Source organism: Mesocricetus auratus, unplaced genomic scaffold (genome assembly GCF_017639785.1).
Source record: "Mesocricetus auratus isolate SY011 unplaced genomic scaffold, BCM_Maur_2.0 Super-Scaffold_100024, whole genome shotgun sequence".
Lineage (NCBI taxonomy): Eukaryota > Metazoa > Chordata > Mammalia > Rodentia > Cricetidae > Mesocricetus > Mesocricetus auratus.
The window spans coordinates 19,263,681-19,289,414 of record NW_024429205.1 but is presented as its reverse complement, the minus strand read 5'-3'; the positions used below and the strand labels follow the sequence as shown (position 1 = coordinate 19,289,414).

The following is a 25,734-nucleotide window of genomic DNA, read 5'->3' as shown; positions in this document are numbered from 1 at the left end:
TAGACCCCAAATACTTGCATTTTAAAAAGTTTACATAAGGGCTGGAGAGATGGCTCAGAGGTTAAGAGCACTGACTGCTCTTCCAGAGATACTGAGTTCAATTCCTAGCAACCACATGGTGGCTCAGGACCATCTATAATTTTATCTGGTGCCCTCTTCTGGCCTGCAGGCATACATGTGGGCAGAACATTGTATACATAATAAATAAATAAATCTGAAGAAAAAAAAGTATATATGTATTTTTTAAAAAGTTTGCATAAATAAAAACAGTATTCACAGGAGGATGAAAATGCCTGGCAGACATTATATTTGATCACTTATGTGGATAGGCAGATAGGGTTGAACCTACTATTTTTATATATAATTTATTTTTATCATTTTATGTGCATCAGTGTTTTGCCTGCATGTATGTCTGTGTGAGGTTTTCAGATCTTTAAGTTATAGACAGCTGTGAGCTGCCATGTGGGCGCTCGGATTTGAACCCGGGTTCTCTGGAAGAACAGTCACTGCTCTTAAACCACTGAGCCATCTCTCCAGCCCCATATGTGTATTCTGAGACATAGAGCAACCATGTATTTCATTGTGCCCATCTGCTCTAGTCAGATGTGAAATTGATCTCTGCTTCCCCCTTCCCTCCTTTTTTCAGATCCCGGTCTCCAGAATCTCCCCGATGCTGTTTTCTACATCGCAGGTCTCTCCCAGGGCTCGTTTTCCAATCTCCATCACTAGTCCTTACAGAACGGGAGCCAGAACTCTGGCAGACATCAAAGCAAAAGCCCAGTTGGTCAAAGCACAAAGGGCAGCAGCTGCAGCAGCCGCTGCAGCTGCTGCAGCCGCCTCAGTTGGAGGGACCATTCCAGGACCTGGCCCTGGGGGTGGACACAGTCCAAGAGAGGGTGGAGAAAGAAAAACTGATAGAGGAGGGAGTCCAGGCTCAGAGAGAGCCAGTACAACTGGAAAGGGTCTCACACTGGAGCTGGCAGGACCTGGAAGCAGGGGAGGTACGAGAGAGCTTTTACCCTGTGGTCCCCAACTTGAGACCAATACATCAGGCCAAGCACAGCCTCCTGGTGTCTTTGGAGCACAACTACAGCAAACCTCCTCAGTGCCTACAGCACTTGCCATCAGTGGAACATGCACAAGCATCCCATTCCCAGCCCACATAGAGAAATCAAACAGTGAAACGCTGAACCCCCCCAAGGCAATAGCCACAGCACTCTCTCCTTGCCACCCTCAAGACCCAAGTAGTTGCAGACAGGAGAAAGCTTGTCCAGAAGGGCCTGCTCTGACCTCAAGAGCTTCACATGTTTGTTTTGTAGTTGATGGCACAGTTGAGCCCAAAGCAGGCCCTAGTAAGAATGCACCAAAGCCTTCAGCCTCAGCAAAGGGGGATACTTCTGCCCGACTGGAAATGACTCCTCCTCCTGTAGCATCCTTGTTGACAGCAGCCAGCTTAGAAAAACTCTCTGTGCCCCAGGTCAGTGGAACTGCACCATCTGCTGCATCAGCTTCATCCTCAAGCACTTTGACAACAGCTTCTAGCCTTAAAACCCCAGGAACTTCTGCAAATATGAATGGACCCATTTCAAGACCAAGTTCTAGTATCCCTGCTAATAACCCTTTAGTTACTCAGCTGCTCCAGGGCAAAGATGTTCCCATGGAGCAAATTCTGCCTAAACCTTTCACCAAAGTTGAAATGAAAACAGTCCCACTGACTACAAAAGAGGAGAAGGGGATAGGAGCATTCCCTGGTACCAATGTAATAGAAAGTAGCACCAGAGAGGAAGCTAATGGCAGGCAGGCCTATCTGGCCATCCCTCAACTGGGGAAACCCTTGCAGAATAAGCAGCTTCCCCAGGTCTCAAGGCCTGTCTTAGAAGCTAAGGACCTGAGGGACTCTTGCATTGACACTCACCAATACCCAGAAGGACTAAGTAAAACAAGTCAAGATGAGCTTTTTCAGACTCTCATCCAGAGGACTCAGAGACAGAGTGTTCTTTCGTTTGTGCCACCCTCTCAGTTCAGCTTTGCTCACTCAGGGTTCCAGGTGGATGATGTATCCACAAGCCAGAAATTCATGTTGGGCTTTGCTGGCAGAAGGACATCCAAGCCTGCAATGGCAGGTCACTATTTACTCAATATTTCTACCTATGGCCGGGGTTCAGAGAGCGTTAGGAGGACCCATTCTGTAAATCCTGAGGAACGATTTTGTCTAAGTAGCCCCACTGAAGACTTGAGAATGGGATATGCAGATTGTAAAAACACAGCTGGAGACAGCAGCAGCAGCAAAGAAGATGAAACCGATGAAGAGAGTGTGGGTGATGAGCAGGAGCTTGTGTCAGTGAAGGAGGAGCCCTGGGCTTCTCAGAGTTCTGGCAAGCATCCCCACAGTGGGGAGACTCCGTCCACCAATGACTGTTTAGCTGGCAAGAATGGAAAAGCTGAGGCACAAATGAATGAGCAAACCACTTTAGGCAAGGAGAATTACATATTCTCTAGAAGCCAAAAAACATTTGATGAAAAGACCCTAACCAGAGATTTTATTCAGGTGGCACATAAACAGATGGCTCATGCTGTGAGAAATAAGACAGTGTGTAGCAGCCCTGAGCTTTTCAATTCTACTGCTCTTTCTCTCCCTGCAGACAGTCCCACACATCAGCCTCTACTCCTCCCACCACTGCAAACCCCCAAATTGTATGGAAGCCCCACACAGATAGGGCCGAGTTACAGAGGCATGATTAATGTCTCCACCTCATCAGACATGGACCATAGCTCTGCTGTCCCAGGTAGCCAAGTATCTAGCAATGTAGGGGATGTTATGTCATTTTCAGTGACTGTCACTACCATCCCTGCTAGCCAAGCTATGAATCCCAGCAGCCATGGCCAGACAATTCCTGTTCAGGCTTTTCCTGATGAGAACAGCATCGAGGATGCACCCTCAAAATGTTACTGCCGGTTGAAAGCCATGATCATGTGCAAAGGATGCGGAGCTTTCTGTCACGACGACTGCATTGGCCCCTCCAAACTGTGCGTCTCCTGCCTTGTCGTTCGGTAACAAGACTGCAGTGTATGCAAAGGAGGGAAGGAAGGGTAGCTGTGACCAGATGTGTTCTTGCACCCTTTTGAAGTCACAGAAATAAAGTTTCAGTTGTCTCCAGAGACGTTAATCAGGAGCGCAGATGCAGGTCTTCACATTTGCAGGAAGAGCACCTTGTGTAGTAAGCCTTGAGTTCAAGGAGGACTATGAATTGGTGACAAGTTTGCACTTAAAAATCATGTAAATATGTCACATTTTGTTTTAACGTTGTTTTCCAAGTATTTAGGTAATGATGTGTTAACTTTACATTCAGATTTATGTTCCATTTCTTTTGGCTCTGAAATGGTATGCATGGTGAAAGGGAACTGTCTGTCTCTGACCTTTCCCAGGCTGAGGAAAAGGACGATGTGGTCAGAATGTGAGTGACCATCATGCTGATTATGTCTTCACAGGCTGACTGCAGGTCCTTCACAGATAGCATGCCTTTGTGGGATATAGATTTGGGGTTTACTCATTCCTTTGCTTTAGGCAGTACCATTCTAAATGAACTTTTTTAAAAAGATATTCACATCCCAGACAGTGTTTTTGATCCTGACAGTCCTGACTTAGCTTTTGACTTCCGTGAATCAGTGCTATTGTCAAGCCGAGCTCTGCTGTTGCCTTCACGGTGGGTGCTATTTAAGAAGGGTCTGCCTCTAAGGGACTCTATAATCAGTCTAGTCTGTGCATGGCATTAGTTCCAGCAATAATACATCCTGACACTGCATCATTCATGGGCTCCCACAAATAGGTCTGAAATACCAGTGTAAAATAAAATGCACAAACACATTAGTGGTGTGTGTGTGTGAGAGAGAGAGAGACAGAGAGAGAGAGAGAGACAGAGAGAGAGCGAGAGCTGTGTCTTGTTGGTAAAGGGGAATAGGGGAATGAAACTGAAACTTAGCTTGAGGAATTTGGAAGAATGATTTTTTTTTTTTTTTTTTTTTTTTTTTTTGGTTTTTCGAGACAGGGTTTCTCTGTGGCTTTGGAGGCTGTCCTGGAACTCACTCTGTAGACCAGGCTGGCCTCGAACTCACAGAGATCCACCTGCCTCTGCCTCCTGAGTGCTGGGATTAAAGGCGTGCGCCACCAACGCCCGGCTTGGAAGAATGATTTTAACACTGGACACAAAGTATTTTCTTTTCCTGTTCTCTCTCAAACCATTTCAGGTAGAAATACTGTTTAGTGGGACGTCTTTTCTGCTTTGACATCCAGGCATGAGAGATGAATCCAGTAATCCTATGCCATCCTTCATATTTACATCCATACACAGAGAAAAAAGACAGTTTGCTATTTTATAAGTAAGTCTGCTACTCTAGAGTTTATGCTGTCCTGGATAGCCAAGATGCCTGGTGTGAAAGAGCATTCATTATGAGTGACTTACTGAATGCTGGCTGTGAAATTTTGCAATTTTTCTTTCCTTTTGATTACTATTCTTAAAATCCTTCTCCCAAGTCTCTGGAGGCAGATGTAGGCTGATCTGAGTTCCAAGGCCAGCTTGGTCTTCAGGACAGCCAGGACTATATAAAGAAACCCTGTCTCCAAAAACAACCTAGATAAATTTTAAAAAGTCTGTTTCAAAACAAAACAAAATCAAAAAAACCTTCTCTAGTTGGTGGACATGGTGACACACACTTTTAATTGCAGCAATTGCGAGCCAGAGAGTTCTTAGAGAGTTCAAGGCTAGTCTGGTCTACATAGCAAGTTCCAGGGTATACAGTGAGACCTCTTTAAAACAAATACAAAGAACTAGTGACAAACTTTAAGCAAATACTTTTTAAGTTACAGTTATAGACAGTTAAGGAAAACATCAGTTTTTAGTATCAAATCCTCAGTGTGTATTGTTTGATTTCAAGTCTCCTAATTTGAAGTATGTGTTAAAATATTGCAGCCCAGTACAGTTGACTTTCAAAAGCTACTCATAAAACTCAGGACAGTTTAACCCTGTTAATTACATCACAGGTAAGGAGGCAATACTTTGTTTTGCCTGCCTTGTGCTCATCCCTGGGTATCCAACTTCTTACATCACACTCATGTGCTTCCTCAGTCTTTGCTCCAAACTCTGAAACTCATGTTTCATTTATCTTTCCTGCTCTTGTGGCCCTAAACAATTACAGGCTCAAATTTTGTGTTTCAGAGCCAGTCAAGACAGTGTGATGTCTTCCTGTCCTCCCTTTATCCCAGTAAATGCACAGCTAAGAGAAAGGAAAGACTGTGAGGATTCGGGGTTAAGGACTGCATGTTCTGAAGTGAAGGACTAGTAGGAAAAAGAAGCCAGGGTTCTGCTCCCAAACCTTCAGGACCTTGGGTAGTCCCCATGGGACTTTAAAAGACCCATATCTGAGTAGTCTGCTTGTCTAGCCTGCTGCAAGAGGGTGAGTGATGCAGAATGGACTTGGTGCTCACTGTCAGTGGCTGGTTCGTAATTGGTGAAAGTAATTTCTCTACTTTCTACCTTGCTAGAAAGGTTTTGCTCCATGGTTTGGTTAATGTGAGAATGGGTGGACATTAGGGACTGTCAGGTCTATTTAAAGAGGAAACCAGCTAATTTGCATTCTACTATTCCAAAAGCAGAACACTGCCTCAGACTTGACAAGACACATATTAAGTGTGAATCTATTTAAATGATTTGTTTTAAAACATAGCTTCTGATAGAAGAACGTTCATCTTGTAAATGAACAGAAAAAATTGTCTGGCTCTTTAAGTTGATTTTGGTACTCTAGTACCTGTTAGCACAATTTTTTTTTATCATAGCTTTTTAGCTATTTTACCTTTAAATCAACTCTGAAATGGTTCAATAAGTGTTAAGTTTATTCTTTGGGCTCTAGGTGGCAATTTCCAGTGAGCTTTAAATACCATTCCTGATCCACATGCCAATATGTCCCTCCAGCCCTCACTGAAGTCACTTCTGCAACAAGTTCTCTGGGAGAATATTGGTGATATGTTATCTTGGGGTAATTTTTTTTAAGTGTTCTGAGTTGCCTAAATAGAACACTCCCTGAATTATAAAGGATTTTTTTAAAAAATCAGAATTTATCCTATTCATTTAAGGGGGGGCACAAGTAACCTGGAATTTTTTGCCCTGCTTCAGTTCCTTAACCCCAGTGCTCAAGACACAGTGTTTGATGTAGCATTTTTTAAAAGTAAGAGCTGGCAAATGAGGAGCTTTTCTTCGGGTGGGAAGGCTGCGCTTTCCTGGGTATACAGATGTGGATATTTGAGAGCCTGTCTCAGATGTAGATTAACAGACCTCACTGCCTTCCAGGTGGAGGTGCGATGCCCTGCGTAGAACAGGCCCATCAGTTACCATTCTGATTGCTCCATACTGCCTTTCTCCACTTTAGAAAATCTCAATGAGCTCTTTGGTTAAATGGGTCGCTAGAATAAGGGACTTCCTCTGGTCATTATACTGCTATTTGTTTTAGAGCTCATTGCTAATGAGCAGTGTCAGTTGTTTTCTCTCTGACTTCACATCATAACAAGGAGAAGGAAGCTTCCCATTGCAACACAATAGATAATTGGAAAGCTTGGCCATGGGTAGTTTGTAGCTCAATTTATAGAACAGTCCAAAGAGACTTCTTGAAACATGACAGGCAGGGACCTTTTCCTATGTGTTTCAATACCTACATACCTATTGAACAAAACAGTAGGTAGACATTTCCTAAAGTTGAAGCAATAGCTTCATAGAGTCTTGGTTACTTTATTTTTTTTAATGCTTTACATTTGATACAACTATTAAAGATCAATTTTAAAATAACTTTCCAGTAATATATTTTAAGTAATATATTTTAATATCTATGTAAAAAGTGACAGTGGAAGACTGAATTTCTCATATATGGTATGTTTAATGTAGGATCTCAACTGTTAAGGCACAAATTATTTCAAAGGAGTTACTCTAAAAACACTCAGATTATTTACCCCCCCAAAAGAAAAATGCAATAAGGGGAATGATTTGGGGGGTCTTTATTTTTTATTTTAAAGGAAAATTGACTTATTTACCACAAGCTATTTTTCCCTCTCTGGTGATAAGGTTTGTACAGACTGGTTTGGTAAATTCTAAATTTTTGTGTCTTTTGCCTTTTTAAAGGAATTGTTAACATTGGAATTGAGGGTATGTACAGAGAAGTTGGTGTCGACGCCATTTAATAAGTCATATTTTTTCACAAATAAGGAAAAATCATTTTAATAAGAATTTTAAGTATTTGCAATAAATATATGTATATAGATTGTATGTATTCATATATTATTTTTCATTTTATTATTAAGTAAAAGATAATTAAAAGTGAAATTTAAAACCTTGTAGTTTTTTTGATGAATCTTGAGATCTGACATCTGGATGTGACATGGGGAAGGGCCCTCAAATAGTTGCCTTAAACAGTTATGGTAGTGTCACCACAGACTGGGAAGAGGAACTTGACCATAAGTCAGGGTAGTGTATTTCACAACTTAAGTAAAAATATTAAAACTTCACCGCTTATCTGTCTTGTGTTTTTACCCTCATCTGTTCTTTCTCTTAACCATGTAATATCACTAGAAGGGTGAGATAAACGGTAGTCTCTTGTAGCAAGCCTGTGGTTTCTTGTAGCACCAAATGAGCTAAAGAGATGTTAGGGGAAACGGGCTTTTTATATATCAATTGACGCTTTGTTAAACATTGCTCCCACTACATACCAAGCCCTGGGTATGTTGAAGAACTATTATCCTCTTAAAGATACAAAAGGCTTGTTTTCTGTTGCCCAATCATTATTCCAAGGTGAGTTTCATAGCCAAATTCATGGCCTGCTTGATTGATCTAGGCAGGTCAAATACTACATCTGTGTCAGAGAACGTCTGTGCTTGATTAGGCTCTGTTTCCATGTGGTTGTGAGGATGGCTTGTATCAAGAAGAGTATTTAGGGAAGTGAGCAGTAGCAGAATATTTGAAGTTAATTATCTTTGGTACCACGACTGGATTACTGTTGAATCAAAGAAGTCACTTGTGGTTGAAAAATAAATGGGGAGAACAGAATATCTACATAGAGGGTCTTAGAGATAAAGGTAGATCTCCTGTTGTATAACATAGGTAGTGAAGGACAGAGATGGAGTTCAGTGATAAAATTACCTGCTCTTCCTGAGTGCTGGGATTTTAAAAAGTATCTTTTGAGTCCAACATCTGAATTACGGCATAAAACATTGAAGTTCAGCCATCCAAGAGGTCTAGAGATCTCAGTTGCCAGTATTATATATAAGTAACAAATTTCTCATGAGGACCTGACTGCAGGACCCCTGTGATACCAGTTCTAGGGAGTGAAGCAAGACTCATCTGGAGGTTTCCTGGCCAGTTAAGCTCCAGGTTCAGTGAGAAAACCCTTTCTCAAAAATAAGGTGGAGAATCAACCTCTACAAGTGTCCATGCAGGCAAGTGCACTTGAATACATATGTTTGCACAAACAAAAGGAAATTCTGTGAACTCAGGGAACATGTATTTGTGTCATAATTCCTACTCATGAAAGCAACGATAGTGAGATAATTCCCATTTTTAAGCTGGGCATTGGTGGCACACGCCTTTCATTCCAGCACTCAAGAGGCAAAGGAAGGTGGATCTCTGTGAGTTCGAGACCAGCTTGGTCTACAGAGCAAGTTCCAGGACAGCCTCCAAAACAGAGAAACCCTGTCTAAAAAACAATAAATAAATAAATAAATAAATCCCATTTTTGTAGCAGTACATATTGATCTCAGTCCCATAGTCACGTGATATAGGACTCTATTTACTTTCCAGAGTCTTGGAAACCTATGTTCATTATGTTTTACACTACTTTATTTCAACTGGTTTTCAGTCACATTGAACATTGCTCAGCTTTTATATACAAACCCTGTTACTTAAATATTTATTGGGTGCTTTTTGTGTGCTCAATGTTGCCAAAGTGCTGAATATACGAGGATAAGACAAATTCACCTAAACAGTTCTTCCTAAAATGCAACCCTGCAGCACTGGCTATAGATTTTAGTATCCAAAAGAAGTATAAGTGAGTTGATCACTGAACAAAGCAGTAGTGACATGAAAAAAAGTGTCATTGGATGGAAGCAGCCAACGTAGACCTAAGGGACCACAGTAATAAGATGTACCTTTTGGGATCATTGGAGTGTAGAGAGGTAAAGTGAACAGCTAGGGCACACACAACTTTATGGAAGTTTTAAACGTTGAGTTTCATATTCTTGCTGAGAAGAAACAGTCCCTTCATTTGAAATCTTGTGTCCTTGTTTTTTCTCCACAGTGGATGGATAGGATCACTTTAATAAGTAATCTCAATATTGTAGAATTGCCCTTAAGCCACTGAATGAAAATGCACTTCAACCTCTTCTTCCTTAGGCCCCAGTCCTAATTCTCTAGGCCTTTCTGGGAGGTAAAAAGTCATGGTCAGTACTTGCTCTTGAATTTTCCTCACCTCTTGTCTTTAACTAGATATTTGGGTTCACAATCTGATTTCTGTATGCCAAAATATCTGTATCTACACTTCAAAGGGAGACTCAGTGTATTTCACCAAGCTCTGTCCAGAACTCTTGCTGCCCTTGGGACATCTCACAGTATTTCCCTATACAGTAGTTTCACCCTTCCCACCTAAGATGGGGAGTTCCCAGAAGGCTTTTAGAACAGGAAAAAGGAGCCCTGAAAAGGCCAGATGGTCAGTTGTGGAGGCCGACTGTGACTAGATGGTGGCTTCTCCCGAGAGGAGTCTCATTTTCTTGTTCTTGATACTTGAAGCTGAGGGGTAGAAATAAAAATCAAAAGTTGATTTTCATCTTAACTGCAAAACTTAAAGGATCCCTTGGGGAGAAGAGGGGTAAACCCAAGATGGGTTTTTTTTTTTTAATGGGCTCCAGTAAAATTTCAGTTGAGTGCCTTAAGGACTTTTAAAAGATCACGGGTTCATTTAACATGAGTCACCAAGAGTGTTGCATGGAATTTGCTATGGGACATGGATGAAAAAGCTAGTTTTCTGTGAATAATGACAGCTTTTGCCACAAGTCAGGGCTTTGGGCTATGTGTCTGTATCTGAACTTCATGAACTATTAGTCCAACTGAAGCCAACACTCAAGTTTTATTAAATTTAATCAAGATGCTCATGAAATTGGACTTTTCCCCTTCAAGTTAGCAATTCCTTTGCAGTCAGGTTTTCAGGCAGTATTAACGTTTGCAGACTTCAGGAGTGACCCTGCTGAGCCCTGTCACTTCAACATCTAAAATGGAACTGTGCCAGAGTCACTGGTCCATCACGAGTGGTCAGTGGAAGGGATGAGGGTATGGTCACATGCCTGAAGTTCCTGACAGCTGGCAGGTGAAGGCTGCAAGATGAGCTCAAGATCATCTTCAGCTGTGGCAAGTTCAGGACCAGACTGGGCTACATGAGACCCTATCTCAAGAGGGAATCCCCTGGGCTGGGAATATGATGCTTAGTCAAACTGTTCTTGAAAAAAATGTATATTTCTTGAATATATGAAAGATCTAGAGTACACAACAAATGAATCTCTACAAGTTAGAAAGTGTTCTGTAGCCGTAAGTGCTTCGGTGTTTTTAGACCTCCTAACTAGGTTAGTTTCTACAGCACACTTTTCACCAGCAGCAAGAGTCAGAACAGAAGAGATGGGCTTAGCATTACTTGCTGGCTGAAATCTTTGTGCATATAGTCCTCAGCGCTTTGACACAGTCTGCCTTTCAACTCCACACTATCGTCCTTTCACTTTCTACTCTTCTTTTATTGGTACTGCAGAAGCTGTCTTCTTGAATGTATGTATGGTTCTGTCTTAATGACTCTTGTTAAATAAAGGCATAAAGTTTTACTCTATTTGTTGTGCCTTTTCTTTCCTAAAGGAATGGGACACATGGTACTTGCCTTACTTGCTGCTGGTCTCTTCCCTGGTTCATCACTTAATGTTTCAGACACATTCAAAAAGAGTTCAGGAACTCAGTTTAAACCCCAGTCTGTCTAAAAAAAAAAAAGGTAAATAAAGAAAAACATGTTTATATTGGCTTATTTTACCACCACTGTTAGGAGTTTGGTGTTTTCCTCTCTAAGATTATACAGTTTTTCTAGACTGATTTGCAGCCATGTTTGGAAGCTTTAGAATACTGTCAAGGGATCCATCATAATACTTAGTCCAATCTTGACCCTTAGTCCTTAGATATCTAATGATGAAAATCTGCCCAAAGATTGTATGGGCTCACAGCCAGAAAAGTTAATAAAAGATAGTTTCAACTCTAGTATCAAGCTCCTCCTTCTTTCCCAGGAAAGTTTACTTCAGGGTTGAGACAGAAGGGAAAGGATCTTTCAGACCACGGTAGCTTTGCACTATTGGAGAATGGGAACTGCAGGTGTCACTATTGTGGAAAGGACAGATGTCAAAATCGAGATAGAACCTAAGCTGCAGAAGCCCTTGGCTCAAAGACAACCAGGAGAGTTGGTCTTGAATGAGTTCGGAGTGAATCAGGAAGGGTGATAGCTGTTGAATTGTGCCTGCAGACATAATGTGTATCATTAGATTCTTTAACTAGGATGGGGGCTGGTCACAATAGGGTTGTGTTAGGCATCAAGTCTTCTGTTCTTCCCTGCTGTTCACTTAGATGCAGCAGGTGGCAAAAGCTAGGACAGCTTTGAATACCCAACATGTGATGATGTGAGTGCTATGACATTCCTAGCACTTTCCAGGGTAGAGTTGGTACCAGTAATTGACAGTTTACATAGTTTGGATGTATGTGGATGTCCCAATGAGTTAAATATTCCCATGTGCTATAACAAACAAGAAGTCTTTGGGTGGGGGGAAGCGGAGTGTGGTGGCACACGCCTTTAATCCCAGCACTAAGGAGGCAGAGACAGGTGGATCTCTGAATTAGAAGCCAGCCTGGTCTACAAAGCAAGTTCTAGGACTGTTACACAGAGAAAACCTATCTACAAACCAGCAAACAAAAACAAACAAAAAAACAGTAACTTGAAGGAATATAAAGAAAGTTTTGTCATAGGGAATTAAGAGGTATGTTTTCTAACTTTGAAGTTTTTGCAGCAAAATTTGCAGTAAAAAGTAAATGTTTTTATTTTCAATAGCAAATGTATGAAAGTATACATCCTATTTTGCTTTTCTGTTACTGTGATAAAATATTAATCAAAAGAACTGAGGGAGGGAAAACCTTACAGGGTATAGCCTACTATTGGGAGAAACCAAGGCAAAAATTCAAGACCAGAGCTTGAAGTAGAAACTAAAATAGGAACACTGGTTACTGGCTTGCTTCCCACAGTTTGCCCAGCTTACTTTATTACACAGCCCAAGACCGGCACTGCCCACAGTGGACTGGGCCCTCATGAGTCAGTAGTAAAAAGAGAAACCTTGCGCTTTGGTCTACAATGACCTGTCTGCATGGTGTGCTGGTGCAGTAGTGGCACAGCAGCTGGGCGGTGGTGGCACACACCTTCAGGAGGCAGAGACAAGCAGATCTCTTGAGAGTTCGAGGCCAGCCGAGAACACACAGAGAAACCCTGACTTGAAAAACTGAAAAAAAAAAAAAGAAAATCTATATCCAAAGCTACCAATCAAAACTAGTTCTGGCAAGAGGACAGGTTCATTGTGTAGGGTGCCCCAGAAGTAAACTCAGAGGCAAATGATTTTCAATGTCATGGGAAATGTGGGAAAGGGCAGTTCTCAACAAATGTGAACACTTGTTAACTTGATCATGTGTAAAATAATGAGACCCTTATCTAATGCTTAGAAAGTCAAGCAGAAGAAAGCAGAACATGCTTTATAGTTGGACTTGACAATGGCTTTCTGGATATGAAAAGGCAGAAAAGGAGAACAGTGAATACAAACAGAGCTTACGCTGGGCATGGTGGTACTCAGGAAGAAGGAGCAGGCAGATCTCTTGAATACCAGGCTAACCTGGTCTACATAGGTAGTTCCACACTGCACAGTGCTACTAGTGAGATCTTTCTCAAGAAAATAAAAAAAATTAAAACAGCTTAAAATTTTGTGCATCAGCTGGGCAGTGGTGGCACTCACCTTTAATCCCAGCACCTGGGAGGCAGAGGCAGGTAGATTTCTATGAGCTCGAGACCAGCCTGGTCCATTGAGCTAGTTCCAGGACAGGCTCCAAAGCAATACAGAGAAACCTTGTCTTGGAAAGCCAAAAAAAAAATGTACATCAGAGAACATTATGAGTAGAATGAGAAAACAACCTGGAGAATGATAGAAAATACAAATGATACCCAATAAATTCTGGACTTATGAGGAAAAAGGTTGGGGGCTGTCTTTTTGTGTATTTGACCTGGAACTTGCTCTAACATCCTAGTCTTTCTAACCCTCAGATAGTGCCACTCCCTGATTATTGAACATTCAAATATGGGGGTCAATTTTTATTCAAACCACCACAGGGGCAAAAGATTTGAATAGATTTTTTTTTTAACCCTGAAGTCAGTATACAGATGGCAAAAAAAAAAAATGTCTTGGAAAGTACTAGGAGAAAAGGGAACCCTCGTGCCTTGGTGGTAAAATGCTCAAGACTGACCAGTAGGTTGACAGTTATGTTTTGCCTTTGTGACAAGCACTTGGAGGAGGAAGTCTTTAGCTCCTGGTTTCAGTCCATGGCCAGCCGTCTCTATTACTTCTGGATGACAGTGACGAGACAGTGTTGTCACGACAGAAGGGACTTGAGAAGCAAGTGAAAGGCAGAGGTGGCTGGGGTGTGGAGGGCAAAGAGCATCCTTCCAGCACGTGGCCCTGGTGACTGTCTCTTCCAATTGGCTCTGTCCATCTTCTCTCCCCTCTCCAGACCGTACCAACGTGAGCCTGCCGTGTGCACTCCCCATCCCAGCCGTCCCGGTATATAGCCAGAGAAGTAAGCACAAAGGGACCCAGATCTTTTATTTCTGAGACAGTTATGTTCAAGCATGTTTGTACATCAATTTTTGTGGCATTGCTATAGCCTTACAGAAGCAACCCGTGAACCTTCACAAACAGATGGGAAAAGGTGTTTTATAAATACAGTAGTAGGACATTATTAAGCCTTAAAGTGGGAGGAAAAAGTGATATTTGGCAACATGTTCAACCTTGAAGTCATGCCCAATAAATAAACCAGACACAAAATTGACAATCACTGATGATTCCAGGAATATGAAACTTTAGAGTAGCCAAAACCACAGCCAGGAGTGAATGGATGAAAGAAAATGGGAATCATGTCTAATGGGTTCAGAAGTTCCAAAAAATAGGAAAAATTGTGCTGTGGTGGGTATTATAGTTCTGACTGCCAACTCCCCACAGTGTAGCATTATGTAGGAAGGAAGTCTCAATGAAGAACTATGTTAGTTATGTTGGTCTATGTACATACCTATGATGGCTTTTTCTCAATTGAGTTCAGGTGGGAAACTCAACCTTGAGAGTGGGTAGCACAATTCCCTAGGCCGGGCCCTGCATGTAAAGAAGTTGCTGAGCCATTGTTTGCCTGCGTTGTCTGCTCTGTGCTCCTAATTATGGATGTGACACAATCAATTCCCTCAAGCTTCTGCTGCTGTTAAGTCAGGGTGAGTTATAGCAACAGGAAGCAAAACTAACACAGCAGGTTTCACAACAGTGTGAACGTACATTATGTAAGTTGTTGTTACTGTACTTTGTGGATGTGTGACTTATGTAAATGCCACCTGTGTGCCCTATGTGCACATGCGTGTGGTCTTTATATGTGCTTGCAGAGCCAGAGGAAGATGATGGGTGTCTTGCTTAGTCAGCTTTCTCTTGTTCTTTGAAACAGTGTCTCTCACTGAACTTGGAGCTAGGATCCAGGGCAGCGCAGCAAGCTCCAGGGATCTTGCTGTTTCTGTCCCCAAGCACCACCGTCACAGTGGTGGGGGCTGATTTGTTACTGGCTTTCACTTGATCGTACATTTCTTTTGGCCTTGGTTTTTTTTTTTTTTTCCCCCAGTGCTGGGTGTTGATTCTTTCCAGACAAGCATTCCACCGCCGAGGACTCTCAGTCTCCAGCCCCCTCAGCTCACTTGTTCATCTGTGTTGTCAAGTGTATGAAAAGCTGGTTCCTCTTTATTGCTGGGCACTATTGTGTGGTTGTTTTTATAGTTTAACCAGTGAGTGACTGAGTTGGTTTTAACCCTTTCCTGTTCCTAACAAAGCTGCTTTTGTACACATCTTCAAATGGGCATATAATTTGGTTTCTCTCTGGATAAAGTGACGGCAACATGGTTAGCACTCCATGAGATACTTGATTTCCTAAACAATTGTAATAATCTATGTTCCTACACACAGTATGAAGATTCAGCCCTTCTGTGTCCTTGACAACATTTGGGTCAGTGTTTTGGCCATTTAAACAGATGTGTAGTGGCATCTCTCCAGGGATGCATGCTTGACACCCACAAGTGTGGGTTAACTTTTAGATACGGTGAGAGGTATAGCCCAAAGTGCACTCAGCATCTTGATTTCCAGTTGCTCTAGCATGGTGTTTGTTTTGAGACAGGGTTTCTCTGTGTAGCCTGGATGTCCTAGAGTTCACTCTGTAGATCAGGCTGGTCTCGAACTCAGGGAGCTCTGCCTGCTGCTCCAGCACATTTTAAAAGACTAGTATTTCCACAGAAGACGTTTGTTCCTCTGTTGAGAGTGGGTAGCCTAATGTTTTGGACTCCATTCTATTGGCATAGCTGTATATCTTTGAATGTTGCAACATTGTATTACTCACTGCAGCTTTAAGAGTTCTTGAAGTCAGGTCATGTTATTAATCTTTCAACTTTACTTTTATAAAATCGGATACACTGTATTAGATATTTTATTTCTATATGAATTGGAGTACCAGATAACCAGTTTCTACAAAATGGGTTTTTGTTTGACTGATTTTTTGAGACAGGATTTCTCTGTATAGCCCTGGCCTTCTGGGAACTAGCTGTTCCCAGGCTGGCCTCGAACTCACAGAGATCTGCCTGCCTCTGCCTCCCAAGTGCTGGGATTAAAGGCGTATGCCACCACCTCCCAGCAAAAAATGGTTTTTTTTATTGGAATTTATTTATTATTTTGTCACAAGGTCTCACTCTGCAGTACTGGCTGGGCTAGAATTTACTCTGTAGCCAATTTACTCTTATCCGAACTCAACCTCCCAAGTCTGGAATTACAAATGTAATCTCAATTTAAGATTATATTTAATCCATCAATTGTGGGGGAATTGACAACATAATACTGCCTGATCATCTGTCTTATGATGTATGATTCTTTAGTTTCAGTAATGGTAAGTTCTTTTAAATGAATATGCCTTCTACATCTTTTGTCATATTTACCCTAAGTGATATTATAAGTAAGATTCAATCCTAAATGATATTGCAAATACAAATTAACACTGCATATTTTAAGTATTTGTTTCTTCTTTTTTTTTTGAGACAAAGTTTTTCTGTGTAGCCCTGGCTGTCCTGAAACTTGTTCTATAGACCAAGCTGGCCTTGAACTCAGAGATCTGTCTGCCCCTGCCTCCTGGGTGCTGAGATTAAAGGTGTGTACTCAACCAATAAATAGTGCAATTTCAATTTTGATGTTTTGAGAAAGGGTCTCATTATGTAGCTCTGGCTGTGTAGACCAGGCTGGCTTCAAATGCAGAGATGCCCATCCTCTTCTCCCAAGCGATGGGATTAAAGACATGCATCCCTGCCCTTAGGTTAATTGCAGTTGTAAAGCTCCGCATTCATGCATGTATAATTTCAGTAGAGTCAAGGGACCATCATGAATCCAGACCAGCCCGGGCTACACATTGAAGCCCTCTCTCCAAGTTAAACATAGAGCCAACAACTTGATAGCCTTAGTTCTGACCCATGAATCCCACAGTAAAAGGAGACTCACCTCCTAAAAGCTTCTCATCTCTACAGGACCCAAGCACAGGTGCATACATGCACACACACAAATAATCATTTATGACCCAATTGATGGACACAAACATTGTTTATTTTTATGCTGATTTTTCTTCCTCTATGTTGATAAATCAACACTTGTACAGCCCTTTGGATTTTCTATCCAGATGTCAATGCCATCTCCAGGAACAGAACTCATTATTCTCAATTGCTCCCTTCGACGGACTGCACTGGTGCCACATCCTCAGTGCAGCATTGAGTAAAAGCAGAGAGTGCATCCTGGGTCTGACCTTACAGAAAGGCAGCTGGTGTTTCACGCCAAGTGTGATACCTTCCGCCGGGTCTCCACAGTGCCCCACATCAGGCTCACAAAGCTCACTAATGTTACCTGCTGGGAGCACACTGCTTCTGCTGCCCAGAAAGGAGAGCCGGATGCTGTGTTCTCTGCATCTGTCAATACACTTGACGTCTTGGGTCTGTTAGTGCTCACTTGTCTTGAGAATAGTAAACCAGCTTCAGGATTTACCGGTTTTCCACTTTCTAGTTTTGACTTACTCAGATACTTGATATGATTTCACATCTTCTGCTTAGTTTGTGTTTCATTTGTTGTCTCATGTTTAATTTCGAGAGCTGATGTCATTAATTTGAGACAGTTGTATTTTGGGGGAGGAGGGTTTTCATTTGTAACTCAGACTAACTGGAAAGGATTACGGGTGTGTGCCAGGAGCTGCCTCCTCTTCCTTCTATTTCTTCCTCCTCCTCTTCCTCCTCTTCAGGTTTCAGTTTATTTTATTATGTGTGTGTATTTGTGTACATGCAGATGACATGGAGTCCAGAAGATAGCACCCTTGGAGCTGAAGTTTGTGAACACCCCCCGCCCCACACACACACAATGTGGGTGCTAGGGTCTGAACTCTGGTTCACTGGTACAGCAGTAAGCACTCAACCATTAAACCCCCTCTCCACGGCCGGGTGGTGGTGGTGCCACCTTTAATCCCAGCACTTGGGAGGTAGAGGCAGGCGGATCTCTGTGAGTTCGAGGCTGGGTTGGGCCGACAGCCTCCAAAACAATACAGAGAAACCCTGTCTCATAAAACCAAAACAACAAAAAAAACCCTCTCCAGCCCCCAGAGCCTTCTTTTCTAATAGATATGCTTAGTCTGTAAGCTTTCTCCCAAGTGCTACTTTTGCAGTATCCCAGCAATCCTGATATGTTCTCATCTCACTTCTCCAGTTCATAATACTTCCAAAGTTCCACTTAAGTATGCCTTGTTGGGGCTGCATTTAATCCCAGCAGTCACTGGGAAGAGGCAGGAGGGACTCTTGAGTTTGAAGTCAGCTTGGTCTATATCATGAGTTAGTTCAGTGTCAGTCAGAACTACAAAATGAGACCCTATCTCAAAGAAAAAGAAAAGAAAAGAAAGAAAGAAAGAAAGAAGAGAGGAATTGGAGAGATGGCTCAGAGGTTAAGAGCACAAACTTTTCCAGAGGTCCTGAGTTCAATTCCCAGCAACTACATTGTGGCTCACAACCATCTGTAGTGAGATCTGGTGCCCTCTTCTGGTCGGCAGGCATACATGTAGGCAGAGCACTGTATACATAATGAATAAATCTTTAAAAAAAAAAACTTTACTGGAGCTAAAGACATGGATGGCTCACTGGCCTAGAGGGCAAACTGCTCTCCCAAAGAGCCTGGGCTCTGTTCCCAGCACTCAGAGGCTCACAACTCCCTAAAATCCTAACTCCAGAGGGATGGGCAACCTCAGTCTCCAAGGACACTTGCACACAAATGCACACTCCTCCACACAGACATGCATCATTAAAATAATATCTTTACAAATGGTTTATTAGATGGCTGGTGGTAGTGCATGCCTTTAACCCCAGCACTCAGGAGGCAGAGGCAGGCGGATCTCTGTGCGTTTGAGGCCAGTCTGGTCTACAGAGTGAATTCCAGGACAGTCAGGGCTGTTATACAGAGAAACCTTGTCTCGAAAAAACAGGAAAAAAAAGTTTATTAGGAAATACATATTTTATAACCTTTTTATAGCCTCTAAACACCTGTCATTTTAGTATGTATGAAATATGAGTTTGCTCAAGAAACACTTTTGTTTGTTGAATGCAAGTCATAGCAATTATCTTGGCAAAAATGATTTATGTGGTCGAGCCATGAAGTAAGCTAGGCTTTCATCATATAACTGTTTAGGGAAATGATGAAATGATAGTCTTGAGGCTTGGACATTTCTAAAAATGAACAAGCTTAAAACAATGGGTATTGTTTGTTAGCAATGATGAAATTTGAGATTTTAGGTAAAAACAAAGCAAAATGACAACAACAAAAAATAAGTTTATTTGCCACCATGAACTTGACAGATTTTCAACGTTTACAGTTTTCTGAGGAATTAAAAATATGAACGATACACCCTTTGATGTTACATAATGAATTTGAAGGCCACACTGGTGCTCTCTCCTGCTCTCCTACCTTGTGGGAACACAGCAGCTACTCAGTGGCAGAGTTGGGGACCAAACCTTATTTCCTGTTGTGTCCCATGACTTCCCCTCCAAGCCCGACTCCCCTACACTGTTCCCCTCTGGCATCAGTGTCTGCTAGGGAGGAATCCAAGACTCCTCTGGGGGAGAAAAAGCTGTGCAATTAGACTAAATATAGCTGGGAGAGGCTGCATCTCATTTGGACTAATTATCCTGTCACCCATCAGAAGAACAAAGAGTGAAGAATTTCAAGCCTCATCATCTCCTTTCCTTTCACTAGCTTGGGCTTTTATGTAATGGGCCTGACCCTGGGACTGGGAGACAGCAATAACCCAATCATAAATGTTGATTGGCTGAGACTTAAATGCCTGGGCTGCTGAGAAAGACAGTGATAAAATATTGCTTCCATCTCCAGCACAAGGACTCCATGAAAATGTGGGAGGCTGCCGTGTGGGATCCCTGAACTGCATGGATGATAGTACTGCATGGATGATAGTACTGGGATACGCTGGTGACCGACCTAGCCAACAGGCGACCACACAATGCAGCTGTAACTCATGCTGCAGAATTCTCCTATTCCTTAGCCCTACAAATGCTGAGCACCTGCTCTGCATACTTTTTGCAAGCTGGTGATCATCTACTGTGCAATAAAGAGGGTAAGGAAACTCACTGAGTCTCTAGGACTTGAATTCAAAACCAAGACTAGAGAAATTCAAGAGTGAAACAGGTTATGCCATTAACTTAACTTTTAGGATAGCAAAGGATTTCATTATTTAAAGTTTGCTTTTGAGATGAGGTCTAACATAGCTCTGGCTGTCCTGGAGCTCACTATGCAGACTAGACAGAGATCCACCTGCCTCTGCCTCCCAAGTGCTGGGATTAAAGGTGGGCGCCACTACCCTGCTTTCTTCTCTCTTAGGCAGTCCACTTTTTTGTTTTGTTTTGTTTTAAATTGAGACAGGGTACACTGTGTAGCGTTGGCTGATTTATAAGTGAACATGTAGTCCAGGCTGACCTCTGCCTTCGAAGTGCTGGGAATACATGTGTTTGCCACAACACCCAACGTGTTTGTTGAGACAGGATCTATATAGCCTTGGCTGGCCTAGAACTCACTTTGTAGACCAGGCTGACCTAGAGTCTCAGAAAATTTGCTTGCTGAGTGCTAGAATCAAAGGTTTGTGCCACAACATCAAGATAATGCTTTCCCCCTAAGATTTACTTTTATGAATATGATTGTTTGCCTGCATGTACCTACCACATGCATGCCCAATGTCCATAGATGCCAGAAGAGACCATTGGATCCCCTGGAACTGTTTGTTTTTTCTTTCTTTCTTTGTTTTTTGTGTGTGTGCTTTTGAGCCATTTTTGGTTCCTCTGCAAGAGCACCTATCTCCTGCTCTTAGCCACCCTGAGGGCACCAAGTTTAACTCTTTTATTAGATTCTTCGTCACTAGAAGTCCAATGTGCTATCCATTGCGCCACAGAGTCACACCTTTTATTAGATTCTTATGCTGATGAAGCACCATAGAACACTTACAACCAGCCGCAACAAAAGAATTATGTCACGCTTAATAAGAAAAAAATCCTGTTAGCCACAAGCATTACTTTCACTTTGTGACTACGATGCAAACCTGAACATCAGTGAGGGAGCTCAGAAGCTGTTAAAATGTGATCCATAGCAACGGAATCTATAGTTTAACATCTATAATACGTTTCAAATAGAAGCTGTACTGGGGAAAGGGGTTTATACGTCAAATCTCAATACTAACAAAAAGGCATTTCACTTTTTCTGCTAATGGGTCATACACTACAGAGTTCACAGGATTCCCGGGACAGTTTACCCAGCCAAGTGAAGGCTGGAGACCTGGCTCACTCACCTTGTATGCAGAAGCAACTGGGAAATACCCATGCTGCATCTAGACACACAAGCACCAGGGGAAGTGCCTGCTGATGCCCTGGTACCACCAGTAAACAGGCCAGAACGGCCTCACTCCCTTCTGCCGGCCGGCGTGCTCCTTCAAGACAGGAGCTGTGCCTCAAAGGCCAGTGTGAGGCCAGAGCTGCCCCTCTACCCAGAAGCTGGGAGACAGGGAAGCAGGCTGGAATTCAACTCGGTTCAGTGCAAGAGACAAAGGAGCTCAGGAGGCAGGATGTGTGAGACCAGGGTTAGACTGGCCGTTCACTGTCAGTCTTTCTATGTTGGTTTGCTTCTACCCCATTGGTGTGTAGCACGAATTTTAATTGGTCTTAATAATAAAAACCTGGAGTCAGATATTAGGGAGTGAAGGCTGAATGATCAGAAAGATGAAGGAGCCAGCCACAGCCTTTACCTCCTCAACTTCTCAGCAGAAAGGAGACTGAGCTCCTGTTTTCTCCTGCCTTATCACCTCCTCTCTATGCCCAGCCATATCACTTCCTGTCTGTCTGTACAAACCTCCAGACCTCTATGGTTAACTAGTAGCTAGCTCTGCCCTCTCATCTTCAGGTAAGCTTTATTTGTTAGAGTATAAACAAGATATCACAAATTCCCCCTTTTTTGTATAAAAACAAGAAAGAAGGTTATAACTAATATAAGATAAACTATATACAATAAGTACAATAGCTATAATGCATACAGGTAATAGATACACCAACAATGTCTAGTCCATTAACAATTGACAAATTCATAGAAAATACTCCATATCTATCCTCTCTAGGTGAGTCCAAAAGGTTGTACATAATTCACTTTCTATTCTAACTTGCATTACGGAAACTATCTTTTTATGTCTCTCAACCTTATACACTTAATTTACATTTCTTTAGTGCGCCACCAATGCCCGGCTTTTCTTCTCCGAAGTAGATTAATGCTGCCAGGAGCAAACATGTCTCATTGTCATAAAAAAAGAAAAGAACCTATTGATGGGGGATGTCCTTCTGTTTATATGTTTCTCTTATTGGTTAATGAATAAAACACTGTTTGGCCAGTAGCTAAACCAGGGGAAGGCTGGAAAGGGAGGCAGAGAGAGGCCAAGGAGACACCACGCTGCCGAAGGAGTAACATGCTGGATCACGGGTAATCCACAGCCTCATGGCAATGCATAGATTAATAGAAATGGGCTAGTAATTAAGACAGAGCTATCCAATAAGAAGCCTGAGTCAGTTTATAAATTAGTATAAGTCTTTGTGTAGTTGGGGCAAAGTGGCTGTGGGACCAGACAGGATGGAAACCTCTATCTACAACCTATCTTGTAAAAACATCTTAAATGCCATATTCTGCAGATCTCTGAAGTGCTTGAAGATGACATATCTATCTAAAATATATCTTTGTTTGACCTTGAAAACATGGCTACAAGTTTGATTGTAATAGTGACTAATTGCTAACCTGCATTTCCTTACTATCCTAAATAGTTGGTAATAATAACTTTCAAGGGCTAAAAATTTACATTATATTGTTATATGAATTACATAGGTACAATACCTTGAACAAGATTAGAAATGTATATACAGTATATTCTAACCAAAATAATCTCAACTTTGTATCAATATACAAAAAAATCCAAGCCAATGTAAAATATTTAAAATTAGTAATTGCTTTTTTGGTTTAAGAGTAGATTCAGCTGGGCAGTGGTGGCTCATGCCTTTAATCCTAGCACAAAGGAGGCAGAGGCAGGCAGATCTTTGTAAGTTCGAGGCCAGCCTGGTACCAGGACAGGATTCAAATCTGCACAGAGAAACCCTGTCTCAGAAAAACAAAGCAACAACAACAACAAAAAGAGTAGATAGTGTACCTTTTTGTCCTTTTTCTGTTATCCCCCTTTTTCTTTTCAGAGTAGATTTAATAATCTTCCCTTACATCCTATCAGTATGTTCGTTCTGTCTCTTGCTCCAGCTCACCCCCTCTCTTGCCGCTACCCCAACTCTGGCCTTATTTTATTTAATCTTACTCTTTCCCGTCCTCAATTTTGTCCAAATCTGATTGTTTTCTGTATGTACGTGAGAAGAGCAACAATCAAAACCAGTCACTTTGGAAGCCTGGGCCCCCCAAAGACCAAAAGACCAAATTGGATAATTTCTGTTCCAGCACACTTTTAAAAAAGAGAAAACAAACAAATGAACTGAAAACTTGGATCCAGTGACCTATGTATGATTTGACTCATTTGCATATCTCGGTAGAGTTTTCTAAGGATAAATTGGACATGGTCTTTTTCTGGGGCACTGTGTCTGAATAATCTGTTTATATAAGACAATTAACCCCTTCCAAATACAAGGCTCTGGACTGGGTCTCCAGTGATGCCCCTGGGGTGGGGGAATCAGCCAAATATAACCGTCACCAATGAATGACGTCAGAATGCAGAGCACTGCACAACAGCACTGTGCTGGGTTGGTACTGTCAGGTGGCCTCTCAGTCTTCTGAGAAGGCAGTTTCCTTGCCCAAGCCACTCTCCTCAGTAATGGAATACAGAGGGCCAGGTTATGAAGACTTCAAATGTGTTTCTGTTTGGGTACAGCTTGAAACAAGTGACTAAAGACTCAGAAGTTTCCTTCTAGAACAGTGGTGCGCTCAACCTGTGGGTCACGACCCCTTTGGGGTTGAATGACCTTTTCACTGGGGTCACCTAAGACCATCAGAAAACAGATTCATAACAGTAGCAGAATTACAGTTATGAAGTAGCAGTGAAAGTAAGTTTATGGTTGGGATCACCACAACACGAGAAACTGCATTAAAGGGTGGCAGCCTTAGGAAGACTGAGAAGCACTGTTGTAGACTAAGTTTCTAAGCCTGAATATTGCTGAAATCTGGGGCGCTGTCCTGTGTGTTCTAAGATTCTTAGAGCCTCCCTGATCGTAACTCAGTAGGCACCAGTGGTGGATACACAGCCAAGCTGACAACGAAAAACGTCACCACGCTTTACCAAATGTCCCTTGAGGAGTAGCACTGGCACCTATGAAAATGACTGGTCTAGAGACAGGGTGTAATACCACGCTCCAAAATACACTCATCGGATTGTGTCATCTTAAGTGTCTCGGGGAAGGTGATAGTTCCGAAAAAGCCACGCCTTAACGTTTCACCACCAGGCACTTCTCTAGGCTGCATTTTTACTAAAGAAGTGGGCTTCAGAAGGCAAGAACAATGTGCATTTTGTCTGTCTCTGTAGTCATGTTATCAGCCTATTGCCTGAGGGTGACCATTTGCAAACATCTGTGGAATGATCACCACCAATCGTCAGACTACTGTAGATCAGGTACCACGATGTTTCCTTCTTTTTCCTTCCCTTCAGCTTCTGTGGGTCTCATAGCCTATGCTGATCTTGAACTCGCTTTGCGGCCAGGGAGACCTTATCTCCTGGTCGTCCTGCCTCTACACCCTCAAGAGCTGGGGTTATTGGTGAGCACTACCACACCCAGCTGACGTTTCCAAACTGCTGCTGTTCTCTGATGTCTTGCTAACTGCCCCCTCCCCCCTGCCGCCAGTTCCTGTCCTCATCCCAAATTGTTGTTTTTATAGATTAAAAACAACAACAACAATTTCTTCCTTTGTATGTGCGTGTGTTTCTGTGTGCAACACATTCCCGTTGCTGCCTGGAGAGTAGAGGGTGCTAGATTTATTGGAGCTGGGGTGGCACAGTTGTGAGCTGTAGGGCATGGGCGCCGGGAACCAGACTGGGGTCCTCAAGAACAGACACGTTCTCTAAGGGATAAAATGATGAACATATAGACTTAGATACAGATGGGATGCATTCAAGTGGCTTATAGGCTAGGCTTCATGTTCAGTGTATGTCTTCTGACTTCAAATGACCCAGGTTTTAGGGTGGGTCTCCCACCTCATATAATACAACCAAGAAAACTCCCTCACAGGTGAGACCAGCTGCTTGGGTTTCAGTGAATTCCAGATGTAGTGAGGTGACAGCCAAGACTACCCACCACACATGGTGAGTACTCTTAACTACTGAGCCATCTCTCCAACTCGTTTAATTTTTTTTTGAAGAGTCCCATTTAACCCAGATTGGGTTCAAACTTATTGTGTAGTTGAGGATGACCTTGACTCTTGATGCCCCGCCCACCCCTCGGAGTGCTAGGATTATAGGTCAGTTTCTTTTTCACCTCCCAGCACTCTATAACCCAGGCTAGCCTAGAAGCCACTATACAGCTGGCCTTGAAGTTGTGGGCGATTCTTCCATGTCAGCTTCCCAAATTCTGAGACTGTGTGTGAACTGCCAGGCCAGGATCCTTTTCTTAGCTTCTTAGGCGTGAGCTGAAGTATCTACTGACCCGAGACTCAGTTCCCTCTAGGAAAATTCGGAGGATGCCAGATTTCTCTAGATCTGAACAGTGGAGCAGGTA

General features: G+C 42.4%; 1 protein-coding gene across 4 annotated transcripts in view; it reads left to right on the top strand.

The window, feature by feature from the left end:
* The window catches only part of Asxl2 (ASXL transcriptional regulator 2), a 78,309-nt gene extending 67,410 nt beyond the window's left edge, over positions 1-10,899 (top strand). For all 4 annotated transcript variants that reach the window (XM_021232399.2, XM_005079112.4, XM_021232404.2 and 1 more), the window contains one exon: positions 647-10,899. In XM_021232399.2, the coding sequence (XP_021088058.1) occupies positions 647-3,055 (2,409 nt within the window). In that variant the 3' untranslated portion in view covers positions 3,056-10,899. The remainder of the gene's footprint in view (positions 1-646) is intronic.
* Positions 10,900-25,734: the final 14,835 nt, after the last annotated feature.